This window comes from Hemitrygon akajei, chromosome 23, assembly GCF_048418815.1.
Source record: "Hemitrygon akajei chromosome 23, sHemAka1.3, whole genome shotgun sequence".
In the NCBI taxonomy this organism is placed as follows: Eukaryota; Metazoa; Chordata; class Chondrichthyes; order Myliobatiformes; family Dasyatidae; genus Hemitrygon; species Hemitrygon akajei.
Genome location: NC_133146.1, coordinates 21,514,919 through 21,542,697, shown reverse-complemented (window position 1 = coordinate 21,542,697; position 27,779 = coordinate 21,514,919). Strand labels below are relative to the sequence as shown.

The 27,779-nt window shown below is 43.1% G+C and overlaps 1 protein-coding gene across 3 annotated transcripts in view; it reads left to right on the top strand.

Annotated features, from left to right (window-relative positions):
• The window catches only part of LOC140715250 (hexokinase HKDC1-like), a 129,403-nt gene that overhangs the window by 77,636 nt on the left and 23,988 nt on the right, over positions 1–27,779 (top strand). For all 3 annotated transcript variants that reach the window (XM_073027169.1, XM_073027167.1, XM_073027168.1), the window contains one exon: positions 20,924–21,043. In XM_073027169.1, coding sequence (XP_072883270.1) covers positions 20,924–21,043 — 120 coding nt within the window. The remainder of the gene's footprint in view (positions 1–20,923; positions 21,044–27,779) is intronic.

Here is a 27,779-nt window from a genome sequence, read left to right as displayed (position 1 = left end):
TTTGAATAGGTGAAGAGGTGAGTGTGTGCCACAATGGTGAATGTACTGTTTGAATAGGTGAATGTGTGCCACAATGGTGAATGTACTGTTTGAATAGGTGAATAGGTGAGTGTGTGCCACAATGGTGAATGTACTGTTTGAATAGGTGAGTGTGTGCCACAATGGTGAATGTACTGTTTGAATAGGTGAAGAGGTGAGTGTGTGCCACAATGGTGAATGTACTGTTTGAATAGGTGAAGAGGTGAGTGTGTGCCACAATGGTGAATGTACTGTTTGAATAGGTGAGTGTGTGCCACAATGGTGAATGTACTGTTTGAATAGGTGAGTGTGTGCCACAATGGTGAATGTACTGTTTGAATAGGTGAAGAGGTGAGTGTGTGCCACAATGGTGAATGTACTGTTTGAATAGGTGAAGAGGTGAGTCTGTGCCACAATGGTGAATGTACTGTTTGAATAGGTGAGTGTGTGCCACAATGATGAATGTACTGTTTGAATAGTTGAAGAGATGAGTGTGTGCCACAATGGTGAATGTACTGTTTGAATAGGTGAGTGTGTGCCACAATGGTGAATGTACTGTTTGAATAGGTGAAGAGGTGAGTGTGTGCCACAATGGTGAATGTACTGTTTGAATAGATGAGTGTGTGCCACAATGGTGAATGTACTATTTGAATAGGTGAAGAGGTGAGACTGTGCCACAATGGTGAATGTACTGTTTGAATAGGTGAGTGTGTGCCACAATGGTGAATGTACTGTTTGAATAGGTGAGTGTGTGCCACAATGGTGAATGTACTGTTTGAATAGGTGACGAGGTGAGTCTGTGCCACAATGGTGAATGTACTGTTTGAATAGGTGAAGAGGTGAGTCTGTGCCACAATGGTGAATGTACTGTTTGAATAGGTGAAGAGGTGAGTCTGTGCCACAATGGTGAATGTACTGTTTGAATAGGTGACGAGGTGAGTCTGTGCCACAATGGTGAATGTACTGTTTGAATAGGTGAGTGTGTGCCACAATGGTGAATGTACTGTTTGAATAGGTGAAGAGGTGAGTGTGTGCCACAATGGTGAATGTACTGTTTGAATAGGTGAAGAGGTGAGTGTGTGCCACAATGGTGAATGTACTGTTTGAATAGGTGACGAGGTGAGTCTGTGCCACAATGGTGAATGTACTGTTTGAATAGCTGAAGAGGTGAGTGTGTGCCACAATGGTGAATGTACTGTTTGAATAGGTGAAGAGGTGAGTGTGTGCCACAATGGTGAATGTACTGTTTGAATAGGTGAGTGTGTGCCACAATGATGAATGTACTGTTTGAATAGGTGAGTGTGTGCCACAATGGTGAATGTACTATTTGAATAGGTGAAGAGGTGAGACTGTGCCACAATGGTGAATGTACTGTTTGAATAGGTGAAGAGGTGAGTGTGTGCCACAATGGTGAATGTACTGTTTGAATAGGTGAGTGTGTGCCACAATGGTGAATGTACTGTTTGAATAGGTGAGTGTGTGCCACAATGATGAATGTACTGTTTGAATAGGTGAAGAGGTGAGTCTGTGCCACAATGGTGAATGTACTGTTTGAATAGGTGAGTGTGTGCCACAATGATGAATGTACTGTTTGAATAGGTGAGTGTGTGCCACAATGGTGAATGTACTATTTGAATAGGTGAAGAGGTGAGACTGTGCCACAATGGTGAATGTACTGTTTGAATAGGCGAGTGTGTGCCACAATGGTGAATGTACTGTTTGAATAGGTGACGAGGTGAGTCTGTGCCACAATGGTGAATGTACTGTTTGAATAGGTGAGTGTGTGCCACAATGGTGAATGTACTGTTTGAATAGGTGACGAGGTGAGTGTGTGCCACAATGGTGAATGTACTGTTTGAATAGGTGAAGTGGTGAGTGTGTGCCACAATGGTGAATGTACTGTTTGAATAGGTGAGTGTGTGCCACAATGGTGAATGTACTGTTTGAACAGGTGAAGAGGTGAGTCTGTGCCACAATGGTGAATGTACTGTTTGAATAGGTGAGTGTGTGCCACAATGGTGAATGTACTGTTTGAATAGGCGAGTGTGTGCCACAATGGTGAATGTACTGTTTGAATAGGTGACGAGGTGAGTCTGTGCCACAATGGTGAATGTACTGTTTGAATAGGTGAGTGTGTGCCACAATGGTGAATGTACTGTTTGAATAGGTGAGTGTGTGCCACAATGGTGAATGTACTGTTTGAATAGGTGAGTGTGTGCCACAATGGTGAATGTACTGTTTGAATAGGTGAGTGTGTGCCACAATGGTGAATGTACTGTTTGAATAGGTGAGTGTGTGCCACAATGGTGAATGTACTATTTGAATAGGTGAAGAGGTGAGACTGTGCCACAATGGTGAATGTACTGTTTGAATAGGTGAGTCTGTGCCACAATGGTGAATGTACTGTTTGAATAGGTGAGTCTGTGCCACAATGGTGAATGTACTGTTTGAATAGGTGAGTGTGTGCCACAATGGTGAATGTACTGTTTGAATAGGTGACGAGGTGAGTGTGTGCCACAATGGTGAATGTACTGTTTGAATAGGTGAGTCTGTGCCACAATGGTGAATGTACTGTTTGAATAGGTGAAGAGGTGAGTCTGTGCCACAATGGTGAATGTACTGTTTGAATAGGTGAGTCTGTGCCACAATGGTGAATGTACTGTTTGAATAGGTGAAGAGGTGAGTGTGTGCCACAATGGTGAATGTACTGTTTGAATAGGTGAGTCTGTGCCACAATGGTGAATGTACTGTTTGAATAGGTGAGTGTGTGCCACAATGGTGAATGTACTGTTTGAATAGGTGAAGAGGTGAGTGTGTGCCACAATGGTGAATGTACTGTTTGAATAGGTGAAGAGGTGAGTCTGTGCCACAATGGTGAATGTACTGTTTGAATAGGTGAAGAGGTGAGTGTGTGCCACAATGGTGAATGTACTGTTTGAATAGGTGACGAGGTGAGTGTGTGCCACAATAGTGAATGTACTGTTTGAATAGGTGAAGAGGTGAGTGTGTGCCACAATGGTGAATGTACTGTTTGAATAGGTGAAGAGGTGAGTGTGTGCCACAATGGTGAATGTACTGTTTGAATAGGTGAGACTGTGCCACAATGGTGAATGTACTGTTTGAATAGGTGAGTGTGTGCCACAATGGTGAATGTACTGTTTGAATAGGTGAAGAGGTGAGTCTGTGCCACAATAGTGAATGTACTGTTTGAATAGGTGAAGAGGTGAGTCTGTGCCACAATGGTGAATGTACTGTTTGAATAGGTGAAGAGGTGAGTGTGTGCCACAATGGTGAATGTACTGTTTGAATAGGTGAAGAGGTGAGTGTGTGCCACAATGGTGAATGTACTGTTTGAATAGGTGAAGAGGTGAGTGTGTGCCACAATGGTGAATGTACTGTTTGAATAGGTGACGAGGTGAGTGTGTGCCACAATGGTGAATGTTCTGTTTGAATGGGTGAGTGTGTGCCACAATGGTGAATGTACTGTTTGAATAGGTGAGTGTGTGCCACAATGGTGAATGTACTGTTTGAATAGGTGAAGAGGTGAGTGTGTGCCACAATGGTGAATGTACTGTTTGAATAGGTGAAGAGGTGAGTGTGTGCCACAATGGTGAATGTACTGTTTGAATAGGTGAAGAGGTGAGTCTGTGCCACAATAGTGAATGTACGGTTTGAATAGGTGAATAGGTGAGTCTGTGCCACAATGGTGAATGTACTGTTTGAATAGGTGAGTGTGTGCCACAATGGTGAATGTACTGTTTGAATAGGTGAAGAGGTGAGTGTGTGCCACAATGGTGAATGTACTGTTTGAATAGGTGAAGAGGTGAGTCTGTGCCACAATGGTGAATGTACTGTTTGAATAGGTGAAGAGGTGAGTGTGTGCCACAATGGTGAATGTACTGTTTGAATAGGTGAGTGTGTGCCACAATGGTGAATGTACTGTTTGAATAGGTGAATAGGTGAGTGTGTGCCACAATGGTGAATGTACTGTTTGAATAGGTGAGTGTGTGCCACAATGGTGAATGTACTGTTTGAATAGGTGAGTGTGTGCCACAATGGTGAATGTACTGTTTGAATAGGTGAAGAGGTGAGTGTGTGCCACAATGGTGAATGTACTGTTTGAATAGGTGAATAGGTGAGTGTGTGCCACAATGGTGAATGTACTGTTTGAATAGGTGAGTGTGTGCCACAATGGTGAATGTACTGTTTGAATAGGTGAAGAGGTGAGTGTGTGCCACAATGGTGAATGTACTGTTTGAATAGGTGAAGAGGTGAGTCTGTGCCACAATGGTGAATGTACTGTTTGAATAGGTGAATGTGTGCCACAATGGTGAATGTACTGTTTGAATAGGTGAAGAGGTGAGTGTGTGCCACAATGGTGAATGTACTGTTTGAATAGGTGAATGTGTGCCACAATGGTGAATGTACTGTTTGAATAGGTGAATAGGTGAGTGTGTGCCACAATGGTGAATGTACTGTTTGAATAGGTGAGTGTGTGCCACAATGGTGAATGTACTGTTTGAATAGGTGAAGAGGTGAGTGTGTGCCACAATGGTGAATGTACTGTTTGAATAGGTGAAGAGGTGAGTGTGTGCCACAATGGTGAATGTACTGTTTGAATAGGTGAGTGTGTGCCACAATGGTGAATGTACTGTTTGAATAGGTGAGTGTGTGCCACAATGGTGAATGTACTGTTTGAATAGGTGAAGAGGTGAGTGTGTGCCACAATGGTGAATGTACTGTTTGAATAGGTGAAGAGGTGAGTCTGTGCCACAATGGTGAATGTACTGTTTGAATAGGTGAGTGTGTGCCACAATGATGAATGTACTGTTTGAATAGTTGAAGAGATGAGTGTGTGCCACAATGGTGAATGTACTGTTTGAATAGGTGAGTGTGTGCCACAATGGTGAATGTACTGTTTGAATAGGTGAAGAGGTGAGTGTGTGCCACAATGGTGAATGTACTGTTTGAATAGATGAGTGTGTGCCACAATGGTGAATGTACTATTTGAATAGGTGAAGAGGTGAGACTGTGCCACAATGGTGAATGTACTGTTTGAATAGGTGAGTGTGTGCCACAATGGTGAATGTACTGTTTGAATAGGTGAGTGTGTGCCACAATGGTGAATGTACTGTTTGAATAGGTGACGAGGTGAGTCTGTGCCACAATGGTGAATGTACTGTTTGAATAGGTGAAGAGGTGAGTCTGTGCCACAATGGTGAATGTACTGTTTGAATAGGTGAAGAGGTGAGTCTGTGCCACAATGGTGAATGTACTGTTTGAATAGGTGACGAGGTGAGTCTGTGCCACAATGGTGAATGTACTGTTTGAATAGGTGAGTGTGTGCCACAATGGTGAATGTACTGTTTGAATAGGTGAAGAGGTGAGTGTGTGCCACAATGGTGAATGTACTGTTTGAATAGGTGAAGAGGTGAGTGTGTGCCACAATGGTGAATGTACTGTTTGAATAGGTGACGAGGTGAGTCTGTGCCACAATGGTGAATGTACTGTTTGAATAGGTGAAGAGGTGAGTGTGTGCCACAATGGTGAATGTACTGTTTGAATAGGTGAAGAGGTGAGTCTGTGCCACAATGGTGAATGTACTGTTTGAATAGGTGAGTGTGTGCCACAATGATGAATGTACTGTTTGAATAGGTGAGTGTGTGCCACAATGGTGAATGTACTATTTGAATAGGTGAAGAGGTGAGACTGTGCCACAATGGTGAATGTACTGTTTGAATAGGCGAGTGTGTGCCACAATGGTGAATGTACTGTTTGAATAGGTGAGTGTGTGCCACAATGGTGAATGTACTGTTTGAATAGGTGAGTGTGTGCCACAATGATGAATGTACTGTTTGAATAGGTGAAGAGGTGAGTCTGTGCCACAATGGTGAATGTACTGTTTGAATAGGTGAGTGTGTGCCACAATGATGAATGTACTGCTTGAATAGGTGAGTGTGTGCCACAATGGTGAATGTACTATTTGAATAGGTGAAGAGGTGAGACTGTGCCACAATGGTGAATGTACTGTTTGAATAGGCGAGTGTGTGCCACAATGGTGAATGTACTGTTTGAATAGGTGACGAGGTGAGTCTGTGCCACAATGGTGAATGTACTGTTTGAATAGGTGAGTGTGTGCCACAATGGTGAATGTACTGTTTGAATAGGTGACGAGGTGAGTGTGTGCCACAATGGTGAATGTACTGTTTGAATAGGTGAAGAGGTGAGTGTGTGCCACAATGGTGAATGTACTGTTTGAATAGGTGAGTGTGTGCCACAATGGTGAATGTACTGTTTGAACAGGTGAAGAGGTGAGTCTGTGCCACAATGGTGAATGTACTGTTTGAATAGGTGAGTGTGTGCCACAATGGTGAATGTACTGTTTGAATAGGCGAGTGTGTGCCACAATGGTGAATGTACTGTTTGAATAGGTGACGAGGTGAGTCTGTGCCACAATGGTGAATGTACTGTTTGAATAGGTGAGTGTGTGCCACAATGGTGAATGTACTGTTTGAATAGGTGAGTGTGTGCCACAATGGTGAATGTACTGTTTGAATAGGTGAGTGTGTGCCACAATGGTGAATGTACTGTTTGAATAGGTGAGTGTGTGCCACAATGGTGAATGTACTGTTTGAATAGGTGAGTGTGTGCCACAATGGTGAATGTACTATTTGAATAGGTGAAGAGGTGAGACTGTGCCACAATGGTGAATGTACTGTTTGAATAGGTGAGTCTGTGCCACAATGGTGAATGTACTGTTTGAATAGGTGAGTCTGTGCCACAATGGTGAATGTACTGTTTGAATAGGTGAGTGTGTGCCACAATGGTGAATGTACTGTTTGAATAGGTGACGAGGTGAGTGTGTGCCACAATGGTGAATGTACTGTTTGAATAGGTGAGTCTGTGCCACAATGGTGAATGTACTGTTTGAATAGGTGAAGAGGTGAGTCTGTGCCACAATGGTGAATGTACTGTTTGAATAGGTGAGTCTGTGCCACAATGGTGAATGTACTGTTTGAATAGGTGAAGAGGTGAGTGTGTGCCACAATGGTGAATGTACTGTTTGAATAGGTGAGTGTGTGCCACAATGATGAATGTACTGCTTGAATAGGTGAGTGTGTGCCACAATGGTGAATGTACTATTTGAATAGGTGAAGAGGTGAGACTGTGCCACAATGGTGAATGTACTGTTTGAATAGGTGAGTGTGTGCCACAATGGTGAATGTACTGTTTGAATAGGTGAAGAGGTGAGTGTGTGCCACAATGGTGAATGTACTGTTTGAATAGGTGAAGAGGTGAGTGTGTGCCACAATGGTGAATGTACTGTTTGAATAGGTGAAGAGGTGAGTGTGTGCCACAATGGTGAATGTACTGTTTGAATAGGTGACGAGGTGAGTGTGTGCCACAATAGTGAATGTACTGTTTGAATAGGTGAAGAGGTGAGTGTGTGCCACAATGGTGAATGTACTGTTTGAATAGGTGAAGAGGTGAGTGTGTGCCACAATGGTGAATGTACTGTTTGAATAGGTGAGACTGTGCCACAATGGTGAATGTACTGTTTGAATAGGTGAGTGTGTGCCACAATGGTGAATGTACTGTTTGAATAGGTGAAGAGGTGAGTCTGTGCCACAATAGTGAATGTACTGTTTGAATAGGTGAAGAGGTGAGTCTGTGCCACAATGGTGAATGTACTGTTTGAATAGGTGAAGAGGTGAGTGTGTGCCACAATGGTGAATGTACTGTTTGAATAGGTGAAGAGGTGAGTGTGTGCCACAATGGTGAATGTACTGTTTGAATAGGTGAAGAGGTGAGTGTGTGCCACAATGTTGAATGTACTGTTTGAATAGGTGACGAGGTGAGTGTGTGCCACAATGGTGAATGTTCTGTTTGAATAGGTGAGTGTGTGCCACAATGGTGAATGTACTGTTTGAATAGGTGAGTGTGTGCCACAATGGTGAATGTACTGTTTGAATAGGTGAAGAGGTGAGTGTGTGCCACAATGGTGAATGTACTGTTTGAATAGGTGAAGAGGTGAGTGTGTGCCACAATGGTGAATGTACTGTTTGAATAGGTGAAGAGGTGAGTCTGTGCCACAATAGTGAATGTACGGTTTGAATAGGTGAATAGGTGAGTCTGTGCCACAGTGGTGAATGTACTGTTTGAATAGGTGAGTGTGTGCCACAATGGTGAATGTACTGTTTGAATAGGTGAAGAGGTGAGTGTGTGCCACAATGGTGAATGTACTGTTTGAATAGGTGAAGAGGTGAGTCTGTGCCACAATGGTGAATGTACTGTTTGAATAGGTGAAGAGGTGAGTGTGTGCCACAATGGTGAATGTACTGTTTGAATAGGTGAGTGTGTGCCACAATGGTGAATGTACTGTTTGAATAGGTGAATAGGTGAGTGTGTGCCACAATGGTGAATGTACTGTTTGAATAGGTGAGTGTGTGCCACAATGGTGAATGTACTGTTTGAATAGGTGAGTGTGTGCCACAATGGTGAATGTACTGTTTGAATAGGTGAAGAGGTGAGTGTGTGCCACAATGGTGAATGTACTGTTTGAATAGGTGAATAGGTGAGTGTGTGCCACCATGGTGAATGTACTGTTTGAATAGGTGAGTGTGTGCCACAATGGTGAATGTACTGTTTGAATAGGTGAATGTGTGCCACAATGGTGAATGTACTGTTTGAATAGGTGAAGAGGTGAGTGTGTGCCACAATGGTGAATGTACTGTTTGAATAGGTGAATGTGTGCCAAAAAGGTGAATGTACTGTTTGAATAGGTGAATAGGTGAGTGTGTGCCACAATGGTGAATGTACTGTTTGAATAGGTGAGTGTGTGCCACAATGGTGAATGTACTGTTTGAATAGGTGAAGAGGTGAGTGTGTGCCACAATGGTGAATGTACTGTTTGAATAGGTGAAGAGGTGAGTGTGTGCCACAATGGTGAATGTACTGTTTGAATAGGTGAGTGTGTGCCACAATGGTGAATGTACTGTTTGAATAGGTGAGTGTGTGCCACAATGGTGAATGTACTGTTTGAATAGGTGAAGAGGTGAGTGTGTGCCACAATGGTGAATGTACTGTTTGAATAGGTGAAGAGGTGAGTCTGTGCCACAATGGTGAATGTACTGTTTGAATAGGTGAGTGTGTGCCACAATGATGAATGTACTGTTTGAATAGTTGAAGAGATGAGTGTGTGCCACAATGGTGAATGTACTGTTTGAATAGGTGAAGAGGTGAGTGTGTGCCACAATGGTGAATGTACTGTTTGAATAGGTGAAGAGGTGAGTCTGTGCCACAATGGTGAATGTACTGTTTGAATAGGTGAATGTGTGCCACAATGGTGAATGTACTGTTTGAATAGGTGAAGAGGTGAGTGTGTGCCACAATGGTGAATGTACTGTTTGAATAGGTGAATGTGTGCCAAAAAGGTGAATGTACTGTTTGAATAGGTGAATAGGTGAGTGTGTGCCACAATGGTGAATGTACTGTTTGAATAGGTGAGTGTGTGCCACAATGGTGAATGTACTGTTTGAATAGGTGAAGAGGTGAGTGTGTGCCACAATGGTGAATGTACTGTTTGAATAGGTGAAGAGGTGAGTGTGTGCCACAATGGTGAATGTACTGTTTGAATAGGTGAGTGTGTGCCACAATGGTGAATGTACTGTTTGAATAGGTGAGTGTGTGCCACAATGGTGAATGTACTGTTTGAATAGGTGAAGAGGTGAGTGTGTGCCACAATGGTGAATGTACTGTTTGAATAGGTGAAGAGGTGAGTCTGTGCCACAATGGTGAATGTACTGTTTGAATAGGTGAGTGTGTGCCACAATGGTGAATGTACTGTTTGAATAGGTGAAGAGGTGAGTGTGTGCCACAATGGTGAATGTACTGTTTGAATAGATGAGTGTGTGCCACAATGGTGAATGTACTATTTGAATAGGTGAAGAGGTGAGACTGTGCCACAATGGTGAATGTACTGTTTGAATAGGTGAGTGTGTGCCACAATGGTGAATGTACTGTTTGAATAGGTGAGTGTGTGCCACAATGGTGAATGTACTGTTTGAATAGGTGACGAGGTGAGTCTGTGCCACAATGGTGAATGTACTGTTTGAATAGGTGAAGAGGTGAGTCTGTGCCACAATGGTGAATGTACTGTTTGAATAGGTGAAGAGGTGAGTCTGTGCCACAATGGTGAATGTACTGTTTGAATAGGTGACGAGGTGAGTCTGTGCCACAATGGTGAATGTACTGTTTGAATAGGTGAGTGTGTGCCACAATGGTGAATGTACTGTTTGAATAGGTGAAGAGGTGAGTGTGTGCCACAATGGTGAATGTACTGTTTGAATAGGTGACGAGGTGAGTCTGTGCCACAATGGTGAATGTACTGTTTGAATAGGTGAAGAGGTGAGTGTGTGCCACAATGGTGAATGTACTGTTTGAATAGGTGAAGAGGTGAGTCTGTGCCACAATGGTGAATGTACTGTTTGAATAGGTGAGTGTGTGCCACAATGATGAATGTACTGTTTGAATAGGTGAGTGTGTGCCACAATGGTGAATGTACTATTTGAATAGGTGAAGAGGTGAGACTGTGCCACAATGGTGAATGTACTGTTTGAATAGGTGAAGAGGTGAGTGTGTGCCACAATGGTGAATGTACTGTTTGAATAGGTGAGTGTGTGCCACAATGGTGAATGTACTGTTTGAATAGGTGAATAGGTGAGTGTGTGCCACAATGGTGAATGTACTGTTTGAATAGGTGAGTGTGTGCCACAATGGTGAATGTACTGTTTGAATAGGTGAGTGTGTGCCACAATGGTGAATGTACTGTTTGAATAGGTGAAGAGGTGAGTGTGTGCCACAATGGTGAATGTACTGTTTGAATAGGTGAATAGGTGAGTGTGTGCCACAATGGTGAATGTACTGTTTGAATAGGTGAGTGTGTGCCACAATGGTGAATGTACTGTTTGAATAGGTGAAGAGGTGAGTGTGTGCCACAATGGTGAATGTACTGTTTGAATAGGTGAAGAGGTGAGTCTGTGCCACAATGGTGAATGTACTGTTTGAATAGGTGAATGTGTGCCACAATGGTGAATGTACTGTTTGAATAGGTGAAGAGGTGAGTGTGTGCCACAATGGTGAATGTACTGTTTGAATAGGTGAATGTGTGCCACAATGGTGAATGTACTGTTTGAATAGGTGAATAGGTGAGTGTGTGCCACAATGGTGAATGTACTGTTTGAATAGGTGAGTGTGTGCCACAATGGTGAATGTACTGTTTGAATAGGTGAAGAGGTGAGTGTGTGCCACAATGGTGAATGTACTGTTTGAATAGGTGAAGAGGTGAGTGTGTGCCACAATGGTGAATGTACTGTTTGAATAGGTGAGTGTGTGCCACAATGGTGAATGTACTGTTTGAATAGGTGAGTGTGTGCCACAATGGTGAATGTACTGTTTGAATAGGTGAAGAGGTGAGTGTGTGCCACAATGGTGAATGTACTGTTTGAATAGGTGAAGAGGTGAGTCTGTGCCACAATGGTGAATGTACTGTTTGAATAGGTGAGTGTGTGCCACAATGATGAATGTACTGTTTGAATAGTTGAAGAGATGAGTGTGTGCCACAATGGTGAATGTACTGTTTGAATAGGTGAGTGTGTGCCACAATGGTGAATGTACTGTTTGAATAGGTGAAGAGGTGAGTGTGTGCCACAATGGTGAATGTACTGTTTGAATAGATGAGTGTGTGCCACAATGGTGAATGTACTATTTGAATAGGTGAAGAGGTGAGACTGTGCCACCATGGTGAATGTACTGTTTGAATAGGTGAGTGTGTGCCACAATGGTGAATGTACTGTTTGAATAGGTGAGTGTGTGCCACAATGGTGAATGTACTGTTTGAATAGGTGACGAGGTGAGTCTGTGCCACAATGGTGAATGTACTGTTTGAATAGGTGAAGAGGTGAGTCTGTGCCACAATGGTGAATGTACTGTTTGAATAGGTGAAGAGGTGAGTCTGTGCCACAATGGTGAATGTACTGTTTGAATAGGTGATGAGGTGAGTCTGTGCCACAATGGTGAATGTACTGTTTGAATAGGTGAGTGTGTGCCACAATGGTGAATGTACTGTTTGAATAGGTGAAGAGGTGAGTGTGTGCCACAATGGTGAATGTACTGTTTGAATAGGTGAAGAGGTGAGTGTGTGCCACAATGGTGAATGTACTGTTTGAATAGGTGACGAGGTGAGTCTGTGCCACAATGGTGAATGTACTGTTTGAATAGGTGAAGAGGTGAGTGTGTGCCACAATGGTGAATGTACTGTTTGAATAGGTGAAGAGGTGAGTCTGTGCCACAATGGTGAATGTACTGTTTGAATAGGTGAGTGTGTGCCACAATGATGAATGTACTGTTTGAATAGGTGAGTGTGTGCCACAATGGTGAATGTACTATTTGAATAGGTGAAGAGGTGAGACTGTGCCACAATGGTGAATGTACTGTTTGAATAGGCGAGTGTGTGCCACAATGGTGAATGTACTGTTTGAATAGGTGAGTGTGTGCCACAATGGTGAATGTACTGTTTGAATAGGTGAGTGTGTGCCACAATGATGAATGTACTGTTTGAATAGGTGAAGAGGTGAGTCTGTGCCACAATGGTGAATGTACTGTTTGAATAGGTGAGTGTGTGCCACAATGATGAATGTACTGCTTGAATAGGTGAGTGTGTGCCACAATGGTGAATGTACTATTTGAATAGGTGAAGAGGTGAGACTGTGCCACAATGGTGAATGTACTGTTTGAATAGGCGAGTGTGTGCCACAATGGTGAATGTACTGTTTGAATAGGTGACGAGGTGAGTCTGTGCCACAATGGTGAATGTACTGTTTGAATAGGTGAGTGTGTGCCACAATGGTGAATGTACTGTTTGAATAGGTGACGAGGTGAGTGTGTGCCACAATGGTGAATGTACTGTTTGAATAGGTGAAGAGGTGAGTGTGTGCCACAATGGTGAATGTACTGTTTGAATAGGTGAGTGTGTGCCACAATGGTGAATGTACTGTTTGAACAGGTGAAGAGGTGAGTCTGTGCCACAATGGTGAATGTACTGTTTGAATAGGTGAGTGTGTGCCACAATGGTGAATGTACTGTTTGAATAGGCGAGTGTGTGCCACAATGGTGAATGTACTGTTTGAATAGGTGACGAGGTGAGTCTGTGCCACAATGGTGAATGTACTGTTTGAATAGGTGAGTGTGTGCCACAATGGTGAATGTACTGTTTGAATAGGTGAGTGTGTGCCACAATGGTGAATGTACTGTTTGAATAGGTGAGTGTGTGCCACAATGGTGAATGTACTATTTGAATAGGTGAAGAGGTGAGACTGTGCCACAATGGTGAATGTACTGTTTGAATAGGTGAGTCTGTGCCACAATGGTGAATGTACTGTTTGAATAGGTGAGTCTGTGCCACAATGGTGAATGTACTGTTTGAATAGGTGAGTGTGTGCCACAATGGTGAATGTACTGTTTGAATAGGTGACGAGGTGAGTGTGTGCCACAATGGTGAATGTACTGTTTGAATAGGTGAGTCTGTGCCACAATGGTGAATGTACTGTTTGAATAGGTGAAGAGGTGAGTCTGTGCCACAATGGTGAATGTACTGTTTGAATAGGTGAGTCTGTGCCACAATGGTGAATGTACTGTTTGAATAGGTGAGTCTGTGCCACAATGGTGAATGTACTGTTTGAATAGGTGAGTCTGTGCCACAATGTTGAATGTACTGTTTGAATAGGTGAGTGTGTGCCACAATGGTGAATGTACTGTTTGAATAGGTGAAGAGGTGAGTGTGTGCCACAATGGTGAATGTACTGTTTGAATAGGTGAAGAGGTGAGTCTGTGCCACAATGGTGAATGTACTGTTTGAATAGGTGAAGAGGTGAGTGTGTGCCACAATGGTGAATGTACTGTTTGAATAGGTGACGAGGTGAGTGTGTGCCACAATAGTGAATGTACTGTTTGAATAGGTGAGTGTGTGCCACAATGGTGAATGTACTGTTTGAATAGGTGAAGAGGTGAGTGTGTGCCACAATGGTGAATGTACTGTTTGAATAGGTGAAGAGGTGAGTCTGTGCCACAATGGTGAATGTACTGTTTGAATAGGTGAGTGTGTGCCACAATGATGAATGTACTGTTTGAATAGTTGAAGAGATGAGTGTGTGCCACAATGGTGAATGTACTGTTTGAATAGGTGAGTGTGTGCCACAATGGTGAATGTACTGTTTGAATAGGTGAAGAGGTGAGTGTGTGCCACAATGGTGAATGTACTGTTTGAATAGATGAGTGTGTGCCACAATGGTGAATGTACTATTTGAATAGGTGAAGAGGTGAGACTGTGCCACAATGGTGAATGTACTGTTTGAATAGGTGAGTGTGTGCCACAATGGTGAATGTACTGTTTGAATAGGTGAGTGTGTGCCACAATGGTGAATGTACTGTTTGAATAGGTGACGAGGTGAGTCTGTGCCACAATGGTGAATGTACTGTTTGAATAGGTGAAGAGGTGAGTCTGTGCCACAATGGTGAATGTACTGTTTGAATAGGTGAAGAGGTGAGTCTGTGCCACAATGGTGAATGTACTGTTTGAATAGGTGACGAGGTGAGTCTGTGCCACAATGGTGAATGTACTGTTTGAATAGGTGAGTGTGTGCCACAATGGTGAATGTACTGTTTGAATAGGTGAAGAGGTGAGTGTGTGCCACAATGGTGAATGTACTGTTTGAATAGGTGAAGAGGTGAGTGTGTGCCACAATGGTGAATGTACTGTTTGAATAGGTGACGAGGTGAGTCTGTGCCACAATGGTGAATGTACTGTTTGAATAGGTGAAGAGGTGAGTGTGTGCCACAATGGTGAATGTACTGTTTGAATAGGTGAAGAGGTGAGTCTGTGCCACAATGGTGAATGTACTGTTTGAATAGGTGAGTGTGTGCCACAATGATGAATGTACTGTTTGAATAGGTGAGTGTGTGCCACAATGGTGAATGTACTATTTGAATAGGTGAAGAGGTGAGACTGTGCCACAATGGTGAATGTACTGTTTGAATAGGTGAAGAGGTGAGTGTGTGCCACAATGGTGAATGTACTGTTTGAATAGGTGAGTGTGTGCCACAATGGTGAATGTACTGTTTGAATAGGTGAATAGGTGAGTGTGTGCCACAATGGTGAATGTACTGTTTGAATAGGTGAGTGTGTGCCACAATGGTGAATGTACTGTTTGAATAGGTGAGTGTGTGCCACAATGGTGAATGTACTGTTTGAATAGGTGAAGAGGTGAGTGTGTGCCACAATGGTGAATGTACTGTTTGAATAGGTGAATAGGTGAGTGTGTGCCACAATGGTGAATGTACTGTTTGAATAGGTGAGTGTGTGCCACAATGGTGAATGTACTGTTTGAATAGGTGAAGAGGTGAGTGTGTGCCACAATGGTGAATGTACTGTTTGAATAGGTGAAGAGGTGAGTCTGTGCCACAATGGTGAATGTACTGTTTGAATAGGTGAATGTGTGCCACAATGGTGAATGTACTGTTTGAATAGGTGAAGAGGTGAGTGTGTGCCACAATGGTGAATGTACTGTTTGAATAGGTGAATGTGTGCCACAATGGTGAATGTACTGTTTGAATAGGTGAATAGGTGAGTGTGTGCCACAATGGTGAATGTACTGTTTGAATAGGTGAGTGTGTGCCACAATGGTGAATGTACTGTTTGAATAGGTGAAGAGGTGAGTGTGTGCCACAATGGTGAATGTACTGTTTGAATAGGTGAAGAGGTGAGTGTGTGCCACAATGGTGAATGTACTGTTTGAATAGGTGAGTGTGTGCCACAATGGTGAATGTACTGTTTGAATAGGTGAGTGTGTGCCACAATGGTGAATGTACTGTTTGAATAGGTGAAGAGGTGAGTGTGTGCCACAATGGTGAATGTACTGTTTGAATAGGTGAAGAGGTGAGTCTGTGCCACAATGGTGAATGTACTGTTTGAATAGGTGAGTGTGTGCCACAATGATGAATGTACTGTTAGAATAGTTGAAGAGATGAGTGTGTGCCACAATGGTGAATGTACTGTTTGAATAGGTGAGTGTGTGCCACAATGGTGAATGTACTGTTTGAATAGGTGAAGAGGTGAGTGTGTGCCACAATGGTGAATGTACTGTTTGAATAGATGAGTGTGTGCCACAATGGTGAATGTACTATTTGAATAGGTGAAGAGGTGAGACTGTGCCACAATGGTGAATGTACTGTTTGAATAGGTGAGTGTGTGCCACAATGGTGAATGTACTGTTTGAATAGGTGAGTGTGTGCCACAATGGTGAATGTACTGTTTGAATAGGTGACGAGGTGAGTCTGTGCCACAATGGTGAATGTACTGTTTGAATAGGTGAAGAGGTGAGTCTGTGCCACAATGGTGAATGTACTGTTTGAATAGGTGAAGAGGTGAGTCTGTGCCACAATGGTGAATGTACTGTTTGAATAGGTGACGAGGTGAGTCTGTGCCACAATGGTGAATGTACTGTTTGAATAGGTGAGTGTGTGCCACAATGGTGAATGTACTGTTTGAATAGGTGAAGAGGTGAGTGTGTGCCACAATGGTGAATGTACTGTTTGAATAGGTGAAGAGGTGAGTGTGTGCCACAATGGTGAATGTACTGTTTGAATAGGTGACGAGGTGAGTCTGTGCCACAATGGTGAATGTACTGTTTGAATAGGTGAAGAGGTGAGTGTGTGCCACAATGGTGAATGTACTGTTTGAATAGGTGAAGAGGTGAGTCTGTGCCACAATGGTGAATGTACTGTTTGAATAGGTGAGTGTGTGCCACAATGATGAATGTACTGTTTGAATAGGTGAGTGTGTGCCACAATGGTGAATGTACTATTTGAATAGGTGAAGAGGTGAGACTGTGCCACAATGGTGAATGTACTGTTTGAATAGGCGAGTGTGTGCCACAATGGTGAATGTACTGTTTGAATAGGTGAGTGTGTGCCACAATGGTGAATGTACTGTTTGAATAGGTGAGTGTGTGCCACAATGATGAATGTACTGTTTGAATAGGTGAAGAGGTGAGTCTGTGCCACAATGGTGAATGTACTGTTTGAATAGGTGAGTGTGTGCCACAATGATGAATGTACTGCTTGAATAGGTGAGTGTGTGCCACAATGGTGAATGTACTATTTGAATAGGTGAAGAGGTGAGACTGTGCCACAATGGTGAATGTACTGTTTGAATAGGCGAGTGTGTGCCACAATGGTGAATGTACTGTTTGAATAGGTGACGAGGTGAGTCTGTGCCACAATGGTGAATGTACTGTTTGAATAGGTGAGTGTGTGCCACAATGGTGAATGTACTGTTTGAATAGGTGACGAGGTGAGTGTGTGCCACAATGGTGAATGTACTGTTTGAATAGGTGAAGAGGTGAGTGTGTGCCACAATGGTGAATGTACTGTTTGAATAGGTGAGTGTGTGCCACAATGGTGAATGTACTGTTTGAACAGGTGAAGAGGTGAGTCTGTGCCACAATGGTGAATGTACTGTTTGAATAGGTGAGTGTGTGCCACAATGGTGAATGTACTGTTTGAATAGGCGAGTGTGTGCCACAATGGTGAATGTACTGTTTGAATAGGTGACGAGGTGAGTCTGTGCCACAATGGTGAATGTACTGTTTGAATAGGTGAGTGTGTGCCACAATGGTGAATGTACTGTTTGAATAGGTGAGTGTGTGCCACAATGGTGAATGTACTGTTTGAATAGGTGAGTGTGTGCCACAATGGTGAATGTACTGTTTGAATAGGTGAGTGTGTGCCACAATGGTGAATGTACTATTTGAATAGGTGAAGAGGTGAGACTGTGCCACAATGGTGAATGTACTGTTTGAATAGGTGAGTCTGTGCCACAATGGTGAATGTACTGTTTGAATAGGTGAGTCTGTGCCACAATGGTGAATGTACTGTTTGAATAGGTGAGTGTGTGCCACAATGGTGAATGTACTGTTTGAATAGGTGACGAGGTGAGTGTGTGCCACAATGGTGAATGTACTGTTTGAATAGGTGAGTCTGTGCCACAATGGTGAATGTACTGTTTGAATAGGTGAAGAGGTGAGTCTGTGCCACAATGGTGAATGTACTGTTTGAATAGGTGAGTCTGTGCCACAATGGTGAATGTACTGTTTGAATAGGTGAGTCTGTGCAACAATGGTGAATGTACTGTTTGAATAGGTGAGTCTGTGCCACAATGTTGAATGTACTGTTTGAATAGGTGAGTGTGTGCCACAATGGTGAATGTACTGTTTGAATAGGTGAAGAGGTGAGTGTGTGCCACAATGGTGAATGTACTGTTTGAATAGGTGAAGAGGTGAGTCTGTGCCACAATGGTGAATGTACTGTTTGAATAGGTGAAGAGGTGAGTGTGTGCCACAATGGTGAATGTACTGTTTGAATAGGTGACGAGGTGAGTGTGTGCCACAATAGTGAATGTACTGTTTGAATAGGTGAAGAGGTGAGTGTGTGCCACAATGGTGAATGTACTGTTTGAATAGGTGAAGAGGTGAGTGTGTGCCACAATGGTGAATGTACTGTTTGAATAGGTGAGACTGTGCCACAATGGTGAATGTACTGTTTGAATAGGTGAGTGTGTGCCACAATGGTGAATGTACTGTTTGAATAGGTGAAGAGGTGAGTCTGTGCCACAATAGTGAATGTACTGTTTGAATAGGTGAAGAGGTGAGTCTGTGCCACAATGGTGAATGTACTGTTTGAATAGGTGAAGAGGTGAGTGTGTGCCACAATGGTGAATGTACTGTTTGAATAGGTGAGTGTGTGCCACAATGGTGAATGTACTGTTTGAATAGGTGAAGAGGTGAGTGTGTGCCACAATGGTGAATGTACTGTTTGAATAGGTGACGAGGTGAGTGTGTGCCACAATGGTGAATGTTCTGTTTGAATAGGTGAGTGTGTGCCACAATGGTGAATGTACTGTTTGAATAGGTGAGTGTGTGCCACAATGGTGAATGTACTGTTTGAATAGGTGAAGAGGTGAGTGTGTGCCACAATGGTGAATGTACTGTTTGAATAGGTGAAGAGGTGAGTGTGTGCCACAATGGTGAATGTACTGTTTGAATAGGTGAAGAGGTGAGTCTGTGCCACAATAGTGAATGTACGGTTTGAATAGGTGAATAGGTGAGTCTGTGCCACAATGGTGAATGTACTGTTTGAATAGGTGAGTGTGTGCCACAATGGTGAATGTACTGTTTGAATAGGTGAGTGTGTGCCACAATGGTGAATGTACTGTTTGAATAGGTGACGAGGTGAGTGTGTGCCACAATGGTGAATGTACTGTTTGAATAGGTGAAGAGGTGAGTGTGTGCCACAATGGTGAATGTACTGTTTGAATAGGTGAAGAGGTGAGTGTGTGCCACAATGGTGAATGTACTGTTTGAATAGGTGACGAGGTGAGTGTGTGCCACAATGGTGAATGTACTGTTTGAATAGGTGAGTGTGTGCCACAATGGTGAATGTACTGTTTGAATAGGTGAATAGGTGAGTGTGTGCCACAATGGTGAATGTACTGTTTGAATAGGTGAGTGTGTGCCACAATGGTGAATGTACTGTTTGAATAGGTGAGTGTGTGCCACAATGGTGAATGTACTGTTTGAATAGGTGAAGAGGTGAGTGTGTGCCACAATGGTGAATGTACTGTTTGAATAGGTGAGTGTGTGCCACAATGGTGAATGTACTGTTTGAATAGGTGAGTGTGTGCCACAATGGTGAATGTACTGTTTGAACAGGTGAGTGTGTGCCACAATGGTGAATGTACTGTTTGAATAGTTGAAGAGGTGAGTGTGTGCCACAATGGTGAATGTACTGTTTGAATAGGTGAATAGGTGAGTGTGTGCCACAATGGTGAATGTACTGTTTGAATAGGTGAGTGTGTGCCACAATGGGTAATGTACTGTTTGAATAGGTGACGAGGTGAGTGTGTGCCACAATGGTGAATGTACTGTTTGAATAGGTGAGTGTGTGCCACAATGGTGAATGTACTGTTTGAATAGGTGAAGAGGTGAGTGTGTGCCACAATGGTGAATGTAACTGTTTGAATAGGTGACGAGGTGAGTGTGTGCCACAATGGTGAATATACTCTTTGGGCAACTTAGCACATGCAAAATGGTGAAGGCAGCATGCTTGGAGAAACTGTTGATTTTGGTCTTATCATTCCTAAACCTTTCCACTTCTTGGGCGTTCCTGGCTAATAGGTTTTTAAGTGTGTTACAGAAAGAAACTCAACAGCTTTATTTTATGGATATTTTTCCAAGAAATTGATTTGGACGTTTTAGATTAGAAGTTCTTATTCCCATACAAAAAGTTTACCTGTTGAGAGGATCTGGGTGATAGGCATTTTTAAAACAATTTCACCCTCGAAAAAAACCCAGAATAAGTCCATAAGATGTAAGACCAGAATTAGGCCGTTCAAATATTGGAGTTTGCATCACCATTCCATTATGGCTGATCTATTATCCCTCTCAATCCCATTCTCCTGCCTTCTCCCCGTAACACTTGACACCCTGACTGATCAAGAACCTATCAACTTCTGCTTTAAATATACCCAATAATGGAAGGCAATTTAGTACTGAAATGAGACCAAATGTCTTGGCACAGTGGATGGTGAATCTTTGGAAATCTCAGTTCTAAATGACTGTAGAGGTTTAGGCCATTGTGTTTGTAGAGATTTCTGATATTGACGAAATGAAGAGATTCTAGGATGGGGTAAGAAACCGCATTAAAGGCTGAAAGTTCCACCTGTTCTGCCATTTCTAATGTTCTAAGAGGAAGGTCAAATTGTAACACAATGCATGGTGTGCTTTGATTCCAGCTGTTTGACTGGATCGTGGAGTGCATTGTTGAATTCCTGGATTATATGGGCATGAAGTGTGCTCCACTACCCTTGGGCTTCACTTTCTCCTTCCCTTGTATACAGCATCGATTGGATCAGGCAAGTCCGTGCATTTTCACCAAATTTTTTTCTCCTATTATAAAAGAATAGTTTGAAATTATACCAGTCCAGTGTTAAAATACACTCCTCATCTCAAAATTAACACGAGAAAAGCACCGCTGCACGTTAGACCATCACTGCCCACTGCATTTACAGCCTTCTACTGTGAAACTCCCCAGGGGTCCTCCCTTTGCAATTCTTATGTCTGTCCAAGATCAAACTTAAAAAGGTTGTACCTCAGTCCCGGTAATGTGCTCCAGACCTAGCCACGTGTCTAGCCAAGCTGTTGCAGTGCACCTTAATTACTAGCAACTATTTGACAAATTGACAGATTAAATCTGATAAAGTACTGCTCAGTTTCACAGAGATATCAGAATCAGATTTAATATCTCTGGCATATATTGTGAAAATTGTTGTTTTGCAGCAGCAGTACAGTGCAATACATAATAAAAATACTGTAAATTACAACACAGAATATATATATATATATATATGAATTAAATAGTACTAAAAGAGAGCAAAATAGCGATGAACTGTACATGAATTCATTGTCCAGAAATCTGATGACAGAGCAGAAGAAACTGTTCTTACAACATTGAAGGTGGAGGGTAAGTCCAGAGTGATGGGGGTCCTTCAGATAGACTTCCTCTAAGCCCACTGCTGCTGTATTTTGGTGTTACACAACATGGGGCAGATTCCAGGAGAGTCTGAATGTAGAAAGTCCCTTTAGAGAAGAGCAGGACTGGAGCCAATCCTGAGCACATTGACTGTGTCTCTATACATTACAGGGTTGTAACAGAAAGGGGTGAAGTTGACCTGGAAATTGGAGGAAAACTGATTTCAGTATCATAACACCACACACAAAGGGTTGGATGATCTCAGCAGGTCAGGCAGCATCTATGGAGCGAACTAAGCATCAACGTTTCTGGCCGAGACCCTTCACCAGGACCAGAAAGAGATGGACAGAATCCAGAATAATTTAGGGAGAGGGGAAGGGGTTGAAGCTGCCAGGTGATAAGTGAGACCAGGTGAGGGGGAAGGTGGGTGGATGGAGGAGGGGTGAAATTTCAAAATGAGACAGAGTGTCATAGGATAGATACATCCTTTAAAAGTGGGGAAGAAAATCAGGCCTAATGTGTTCCTGAAAGGGTGAGAGGTAAGAAAGTCAAGTCATGGAGCTACTGGTGTCAAGAGTTATTGAGTGTTTGAACACAGAGGACAGGACAACACAAGAACAGACTCTTTGGCCCACCATGTTCTACTGAAGTAAATAAGCTAATGACGTCTCATTACACTAATTCCTTCAGCCTGCACGCGGTCCATATCGCTCCATTCACTGCATATTCACGTGCCCACCTGAAAACCTCTTCAACACCTCTGTAGTATCTGGCTCCACCACCACCCTGGTTGGGCAGTCCAGGCACCCACCATTTTCTGTGTAAAATATTTGCCCTGCACATTTTCTTTTCACATACCCTCTCTCGTGTTAAATGCTTGCACCCTGGTATTAGACATTTCGATCTGAGAATGAAGCAACCACCGTCTACTCTATCTATGCCTCATAATTTTATAAACCTATCAGATCTCCCCTCTGCTGTACTGCTTCAGAGAAAACCCTAGTTTGTCCAAACGTCAGTTTGTTGCATCTGTCTTCCAATGCAGACAGTATCCTGACAAACCTTTTCTGCACTCTCTCCAAAGCCTTCACATCCTTCTTGTAATGGGGTGACCAGAAATGAATGGGATACTCCAGATGCAGCCTTACTAGAGTTTTATAAAGCTGCTCAACACAACTAATAAAGGCAAGAAAGCATTATGCCTTCTTTACCACCCTTTCAGACTGTGTCACCACTTCCATGGAGCTGTGGACTTAGATTTCCGAGATTCCCCTGTATATTAATAAAGGAAAGGAAGCCTCTGGTAGAGTACTAAAGAAAGGTGAGGCCCTTTCTTCTTCTTCTTGGGCCTTCAGCTCCCAGTGGAGCATAGACCATTGTGACCTTCCATCTCTTTCGTCCAAAGTTGTTGGAGTTCATCAATGTTTCTGGAATCCATTGCATCCATCTACAGGGGATTGGCCTATACAGCTTCACCTCAGCTCAGCTGGCTGGCCTTACCCATTTCCGCCTCTCATGATGGGTACGTAGGGGTGAACACAGAGGCAAGCTGAGGCCCTTTGAGAATAGAAAACGTGTGAGGGAGGTACTTGGAAAAGAAAATAGGAAGGCAAAGAGGGGCATGAAGAACATTAGAAACAAGATTAAGTAAAATCCCAAGATGTTTTATAACTGTTATAAGCTAGAGAATAACTGCAGAGCTAGTTAAGGTCTATTAGTGTCTAAAATGACTATCTGTTTGTGGAACTGGAGGCTTGGGCAAGGTGTTAAATGGTTATGGATCATCTGTGTTCATTAATGAGAAAACACTCCAGTTGCAAATTTCAAGGAAGGGAGCAGGGATATTCTAACATTAAAAATAGGATGCATTGGATATCTGAGAGAGCGTAATGTTGAATAAATCCCTAAGGCTTGATGAGGTATATGAGCTGGAATGGAAGGTAAGAGAGGACATCGCGGGGGCCTTGACGGAGATATTTAAATCTCCGAAGGCTACAGGTGAGATGCTAGATAACAGGAAGACAGTATATGTGATCCCTTTATTCAGGAAGGATGGTGGGGATAAGCCAGGTCAGTGAGTTTAACATCAGTGGTTGGGAAGTTATTGCAAAGAAATGAGCTGAATGGTGAGTCTGGTAGAATGACAAGTTAGGACCAAGGGAACTCTAATTTCCTCCACTCGTCTGTCTCTGTGGAGGTGGCTGAGAAAGGAAGTCAAGTCAAGTCAAGTCACTTTTTATTGTCATTTCGACCATAATTGCTGGTACAGTACACAGTAAAAACAAGACAACGTTTTTCAGGACCATGGTGCTACATGAAACAATACAAAAACTACACTGAACTACGTAAAACAACACAAAAAAAACTACACTAGACTACAGACCTACACAGGACTGCATAAAGTGCACAAAACAGTGCAGGCATTACAATAAATAATAAACAAGACAATAGGCACAGTAGAGGGCAGTAAGTTGTTGTCAGTCCAGGCTCTGGGTATTGAGGAGCCTGATAGCTTGGGGGAAGAAACTGTTATAAAGTCTGATTGTGAGAGCCCGAATACACCGGTGACTTTTCCCAGACGGCAGGAGGGAGAAGAGTTTGTATGAGGGGTGCATGGGGTCCTTCATAATGCTGTTTGCTTTGTGGATGCAGCGTGTAGTGTAAATGTCTGTAATGGCGGGAAGAGAGACCCCGATGATCTTCTCAGCTGACCTCACTATCCGCTGCAGGGTCTTGCGATCCGAGATGGTACAATTTCTGAACCTGGCAGTGATGCAGCTGCTCAGGATGCTCTCAATACAACATCTGTAGAATGTGATGAGGATGGGGGTGGGAGATGGACTTTCCTCAGTCTTCGCAGGAAGTAGAGATGCTGCTGGGCTTTCTTTGCTATGGATCTGGTGTTGAGGGACCAGGTGAAATTCTCTGCCAGGTGAACACCAAGAAATTTGGTGCTCTTAATGATTTCTACCGAGGAGTTGTCGATGTTCAGCGGAGAGTGGTCGCTCCATGCCCTCCTGAAGTCAACAACCATCTCTTTTGTTCACATTCAGAGACAGGTTGTTGGCTCTGCACCAGTCTGTTAGCCGCTGCACCTCCTTGCTGAATGCTGACTCGTTCTTGCTGATGAGACCCACCACAGTCGTGTCATTGGCGAACTTGATGATGTGGTTCAAGCTGTGTGTTGCAGCACAGTTGTGGGTCAGCAGAGTGAACAGCAGTGGGCTGAGCACGCAGCCCTGGGGAGCCCCTGTGCTCAGTGTGATGGTGTTGGAGATGCTGCTTCCGATCCAGACTGACTGAGGACTCCCAGTCAGGAAGTCTAGGATCCAGTTGCAGAGGGAGGTGTTCAGGCCCAGTAGGCTCAGCTTTCCAATCAGTTTCTGAGGGATGATTGTGTTGAATGCTGAACTGAAGTCTATGAACAGCATTCGAACGTACGTGTCTTTTTTGTCCAGGTGGGTTAGGGCCAGGTGGAGGGTGATGGCAATGGTGTTGTCTGTTGAACAGTTGAGATGATACGCAAACTGTAGGGGGTCCAGTGAGGGGGGCAACAGGGTCTTGATGTGCCTCATGATGAGCCTCTCGAAACACTTCATGATTATGGATGTGAGTGCAATGGGACAGTAGTCATTTAGGCAGGACACTGAAGACTTCTTTGGCACGGGGACGATGGTGGCGGCCTTGAAGCACGTTGGAATGACGGCGCTGCTCAGGAAATGTGGGTGAGGGCAACCACAATACATTTTCTGAAAAAGGAGGACATTTAAGTGTCCTGAATCTCAAGAACAAATACAGTAGTGACAAAGAATGTCTTGACGTAGTCTCTCAACTGAAATGTCCACAATCGACTTTGCTTCTACATACTGTCTGCTGCCTGACTCACTGAGTCCCTTCAGCAACTTGTCTTTTTGCTCCAGATCACAGAAGCTGCAGTCTTTTGTATCTCTGCATCCCAGGTTAACTTGCTAATAAGATACAGAGGGTGATGACTGAGGTTTTATTTTATGACCGGAAGCCAGTAATCGACGGTACATCACAATGCAGGGAACCTGGCCAGTTTTGAATATGGGAGGCATGATTAATAAGTTTGCAAATGACATTAAAAACTAGTGGTGGTGCTGATGGTGAGGAAGAATCATTTGAGATTGCAGAACGATATTGACCAGATAGTCAGTGGCAAATGAGATTTAATCCTCATTTCTGCAGGATGCTTCGTTTTGGGAGTTGGGTAACGTTGGGATGAACATCTTTAATGTAAGGCCTTGAGAGTACTGAGGAACAATGAAAGCTTTTTATACAAGTCTACAGATCCTTGATGTTGGCAGAACAGGGAAACAAGATGATGAAGTAGGTATATGGGATGTTGGTTTTCATTAGCTGGGGCTTAGAATACAAGAGCATGGAGATTGTGATGAAACATTGGGTTAGATCATAGTCATGCTGTATTGATTGTCCCACTCTACAGAGGATGTCAACGCACTGGAAAGGGTACAGAGGAGATTCACTATAAAGTTGCCTGGGCTGGAATGTTTCAGTTATGAGGAAAGTTTCGACAGACTCTGTTTTCTGTGGAGCAAGAAGGTCAAAGGGGAAACCGATAAATTTAAATCTATGAGTGGCATAGATAGAGTGAATGGCAATAAACCTTTGCTTTTAAAGTCAGAGGGCACCCCTCTATCTCCTTTTACTAAGCTAATTTGGATTCTGTGGGCCTTTGGGACCAAGTTTTCATGTTGGACTTTATAGTGAAGAGTAAGAGAGAGGGGAGCTAAGAAAATAATTCTTTTCACCTCGAGGTTGGTTGCGATCTGGAGTGCATTGCCTGAGAAGTTTAGGAGACGGGTACTTTTGCAACAATTCTTAATACGTGCCCGGGTGTTGTGCTTCATGTTATGCAAAATCACGAAACCCTTTCTCAAAATGTAACACCTCCCAAAACAGAAGCTCACCTATATCTGAATTGATCAGATTTAGTTTTGTCAGGATGATAGTTTACAGGAGTTACAGTGATTTGCCATGTTGTCATCAGTGAGGTGGAGAGCTTTAGACTGCGGAAAGTTCTGGTCAGGGAACTGAAGCTTAGAAGTGTAAGGTGATATATTCTGGGAGATGCAACAAGTCAGGGAAATGTACAATAAATGAGAGAATATTAACATAGTCAAGGAATGGGGGAATATCCATTGATTTTTCTCAGGTAGGACACATCAATAAAATGAATAGGATTCTTTCTTTTATGAGTTAAGGCAAAAAAATATGTGTATGAGGAGAAAGATTCACCCTGCACACAACACTAGTTGTATTACAGCTTGAATAAAGTATACGTTTCCAGTTACAATATTATGGGAAAGGCATGATTGCGCTGGAGAAGGTGCAGAAGAGACTTATGAGGAAGTTGCCAAGTCTAAACATTGGTGACTGTGAATAGATAGACAAGGATTGTTTTCTTTGGGATAGAGAAGGCTGAGGGTAGACGTAACTGAGGTGTGAAAAATTATTTAAATTGCCCAGTAAGCCATTAGATACATTGTCGCCAGGAATCAATTCAATCTGTAACTCTCTTGGTGTTCATTACAGCAATGTAACCTTACGTTCATTATTACATCAGGGTCCATTATTATTTCCTGAAACTCTCCAATCTATATTTTATTACACTTTGTGACCCTTCTGACACTCTTTATATTTCTTCTTAGCCCATCACCCCCTGCTGGGGCATAGGAAGCGGACAGCAGCTTGCCAGAGGCCTCTCTCCTAGGCCCGTCTTTCAAATTGTCCTGAGGTGTAGTCCATCCTCAAGGACCCCTCCTCTCCCAGGGATGAGTTTTCCGGAGCTTCTGATGGTGTTTTTGTAGCTCTGGGTTTTTTTTATGGGATGGGGTTGCTAGCCCCATGCCCAGCCTTCCTCCTTTCACAGCCGGGCTTGGACTAACCATGGCAGAGCTGCTCATTATAATGTTCTGTAATGATTCCTATTCTTTAACTTGCTTCAGCATCCACCACTGCATTCTGTAAATTTCAAAAGCAGCTGTCATTACATTCTGCAGTTGTCTTCCACACCTATAACTAACTCCCTCCGTATTGCACTCTGTAACTCTGCTGAATCCATTAATGTGCTCTGT